This window comes from Hordeum vulgare, chromosome 1H (assembly GCF_904849725.1).
Source record: "Hordeum vulgare subsp. vulgare chromosome 1H, MorexV3_pseudomolecules_assembly, whole genome shotgun sequence".
NCBI lineage: Eukaryota > Viridiplantae > Streptophyta > Magnoliopsida > Poales > Poaceae > Hordeum > Hordeum vulgare.
The window spans coordinates 420,758,396-420,762,145 of NC_058518.1; the positions used below are offsets into that span (position 1 = coordinate 420,758,396).

Genomic DNA, 3,750 nt, shown 5'->3' on the forward strand with positions numbered 1-3,750 from the left:
TCATCTACTAGAGGTTAACATCAATTACGACAAAAAGCTTCAGTCCTCATTGTCTGTATTTAAAAGGAAATGTGACAAGAGAAATTATGTGCTTCAGGATGCTGGAATTAAACTTGCATAGGCAAATACCAACAAAAATGGGTAAAAAAATGATAATTAACAGTGACTAAAAGTGTAAAAAAAATGTTAAAAGCTGACAGTGACTAGAGACCGCCCTCATATCATGCATATTTTCAGTAAGAGGTAGTTTATGTGCGAGAGCCTCGTAACACGCAAGCAAACAGATACCATTGACAGCTGGTTCAAGAACAAATGAAACAAAATCAAGTTGGGAAAGAATGCTGCTAATATATCGATCTCACATTCTGTCAAAGATTAATAAGAACAACAAAGGAACTCAAGTCACCCTCTAAAAACTGCTGAGATGCAGCAGTCAGCGGATGTCGCCATATTAACAATTAATTTGTTGATGGACAAGGTTGTGTCAGAGGGAGGGCCTGTACACAAATCAGATGTTGCATCTTTATGAACTACTATATCACACATACTTGATGATTTACATTACAAAATGTATTTCTTCCCCGCCACAGAAGAAGAATACCGACCAGCTAACATTTCTTCTTCTTAACAGTGATCCATTGGAACATATGTGATCATTAACAGTGACTAGAGATCACAACGGATGTTTCATCAAAGGGAAACAACAAGAACCCTCTTTGGCTACAGAGATGCAGACACACACACCTAAACACTTGCTCACACCGTCACACAAAGTGATTCCAGAGAGTGTGTGTGAGAGTCAGCAGAAAGGTAACATAGTAGCAGAGTGCTCACACTGTCACATAGTGGCCATCTACTGGATCAGGACCATTTTGTGTGTGTGAGAGTCAGCAGAAAGGTAACATAGAAGAAGTAAATTACTAAGAAACCTATTTATGAAGGTCATTACGGTGTGCTTGGTGTACCAATCGATAACATCGAAACAAGCAATGGTGATGCAAAAAGATAACATCTCAAGCAGCATGACTATCTAAGCTCGATATAACATCTCAAGCAGCATGACAATGGTGATAAGAAATATCCATCAATACAAAGTTCAGTTGAATAACCAAGAGAAACCCAGAGGATCAACGGTCGAACATATAAGCATATGTCAAATACCTTGCAAGTCTAGTATAATGTCATGAACTGAAGCCAAGCTAAGCCGAGTATTAGCTGCAGACAAATAAATATAAAAGATTCATGAATTTGCATTAATAAGAAACAAAGAAAAAAACTATGTCGTATGGCTGAACCTGTGGCTCTTATCCAATCTTGTAGGCAAACAAGAGCTTCAAGTGTGCTGAAGGCGGACTCAGATGCCACCGAAGAGGCAGGGGCCGCCAAGATATCTACTCCCATGCGACTCAATGTTGGATATTCATCTCAGTTCGTCTGCCACCATGCAAGGATATTGAATTGATCACTTCGACGGACGGGTACCTTTGACAAGTATGAATCTAGTTCAGTAGAATCCAAATTTGTTAATCGAGCAGTGAGGGTGACATGTTGGTCCCAATCAGCCATAGGATCTTCACCATTTACAGCCATGTCATGATCACCTCATTGTGACATGGGATTTGAGAAATTGTCATTCAATTGGAGGTATTCCTTGAACAACCCTTGAAACACATTTTTTATTTTAGCAATCATTGTTGCAGCTTCATTCCCAAACTCTAGGCCAAATCGAAACTCAATATATTTCAACTTGAATTGTGGGTCCAAAATCACAGGAATGCAGAGGCTCAACCATGTCATTTTCCAATACCTTCTGAATTTTCTCTTTATATATTTGACTGTTGTGCCCATCTGAGAATCCTCTTCATAATGTTGCTGCTCTAAGGCCAGCTTCACTTTCCACATTTCATGGAAATAAAGTTAGAAGTTGGATATTTTATGCCGAATATCACATTGGTGGCTTCATAAAATACCTTTAGCAGCCTGCAAACATCGTCGGCATTTTCCCAATCCTCAAAAGATGGCTGGAAGGTATATTGTTTATCTTGAACAGTCAATGAGTCAAACACTCCAAGATACTATTTTGCTATATCAATCATCATGTAGGTTGAGTTCCATCGAGTTGGAACATCAAGACTTGGAGTTTTCCTAAATTGTACACCATGTTGCTGAATGATCTCTTGAAATTTTTCCTTTCGACTAGGCGAGCTTCGAATATATTTCACACTTTCACGTATCAGATTGATCACTGGACCAAGGAAGTTCAATCCTGCTTGACATATCAGATTTATGACATGGGCGGCACAACGTTGGTGAAACAGCTTGCCACCACCAGCTAACATATTCTTAAGGAGCAGATGTTTCCTCAATAGCTTCATCATTGCACCATTGTTGGATGCATTGTCGAGCGTCACAGCAAACAAATTATCTTCAATGTTCCACTCTCTTACGAAATTCACCATGATGTTGAACATTGCAGCACCTGTGTGTGGCGTATCCATAGCTGCGGATTTAACTATCCTCTTGTGCGGCTTCCATTCCTCGTCAATGAAGTGAGCTGTGATGCAAATGTACCCAATTGTCTGATTTGATGTCCAAAAGTCCGTAGTCAAAGTAATCTTGGATTTGGAGTTTTGGAACATCCCTTGCAGAATTCGCTTCTCTTCCTTAAATGCTTTCATGCAATCATCCTTCACTGTTTTTCTGCATTATCATTTTGAAATTTGGATTTAGACTAGAAACAAATCTTCTGAATCCATCATACTACACCAATGAGAATGCCAACTCATGCAACACGATCATCCTCATGAGCTCTCGACGTGCTAATGCCTGATTAAAGGTCCAAAGCCCCATTGCAACTCCATCCGGACTCACTATAGAAGCACTCAGCTGCCCAGAAACTCTAAGAACCTTCTTCCTTTCCTTGCATCTCTTCAAATGTTTGCGCAATGAACTTGTTCCATGTTTACGCTCAGCAAAAATATTCCTTGCACAATGTTTGCACTCAGCAGCTACAACTATGACATCAACACGAATAGGCTCATATTCTTGCCACACTTTAGACAAAAACTTTCTTCCTGGTTCAGAAAATGATCCCATGTCAATGATATCAACTCCTCCCTCTTCATCTTCTTCATCATCTTCTTCATCATCCTCATCTTCTTCTCCTTCCTCTTCTTCTTCATAGTCAATATCTTCTTCATCGGCCTCATCTTCCTCAAAATCAACCATAGGAGTGTCATGTGAACGTCCTGCTGAGTAAAGGACACAAGTGTTAACATTGCAGTTAGATAATAACTTATCAACTCTTAAGTTGCATCCTTAGAAAAAGAAAGGTTGAAAATGCTCACCATGATAAGCTTTGCAAATGTTTATCGAAGAAGGAGACAACCCTGGAGGTGGTTGAGCCCTTCTCATTGTCGCACCGGATATCAATGATGAACTGCCACTTCGGTATGTCTCCTGGTCCCCTTCTTGCTCTTCCATGTTTCTGATCATAGAGAAATATAGGATCATTACAAGGATCAACACCCACAAAACTTGAAGAAACTGCAATGTACAAGAAGATGTTCTGTTATAATAGTTTTGTATTATATGGAATCCTAATCAGCGTAAGCTTTCTGATTACACATGTTCTGTTATAATAGTCAATTACTATTTATCAGATATGCATAAATGTTTCACGCAATCACAAACAAAAAGTGACTCTTGCATGTGTGCTAAATGATGTGGATCTTTTATATCTCTAAGCAC

At 39.3% G+C, this 3,750-nt stretch overlaps 1 protein-coding gene across 2 annotated transcripts; it reads right to left on the bottom strand.

The window, feature by feature from the left end:
* Positions 1-2,741: 2,741 nt before the first annotated feature.
* LOC123412654 (guanine nucleotide-binding protein-like 3 homolog) lies at positions 2,742-3,432 on the bottom strand. Of its 2 annotated transcripts, none has more exons than XM_045105608.1 (2): positions 3,348-3,432; positions 2,742-3,248 (listed from the first exon to the last, which is right to left on the bottom strand). In XM_045105608.1, exons 1-2 carry the CDS (start codon positions 3,412-3,414, stop codon positions 2,761-2,763), a joined length of 555 nt encoding a protein of 184 aa, XP_044961543.1. In that variant the 5' UTR covers positions 3,415-3,432; the 3' UTR covers positions 2,742-2,760. The 2 variants fall into 2 exon arrangements, with proteins under 2 accessions (XP_044961543.1, XP_044961536.1); XM_045105601.1 differs by having other exon boundaries at positions 2,742-3,251; positions 3,348-3,426.
* Between the last annotated feature and the right edge of the window lie 318 nt (positions 3,433-3,750).

Bases quoted from the DNA above. Each gene is read 5' to 3' on its own strand.
- LOC123412654 (XM_045105601.1), bottom strand. From the start codon at position 3,414: ATGAGAAGGGCTCAACCACCTCCAGGGTTGTCTCCTTCTTCGATAAAC. The intron at 3,252-3,347 runs GTGAGCATTTTC...TCCTTTACTCAG, and splicing joins CATTTGCAAAGCTTATCATG to CAGGACGTTCACATGACACT.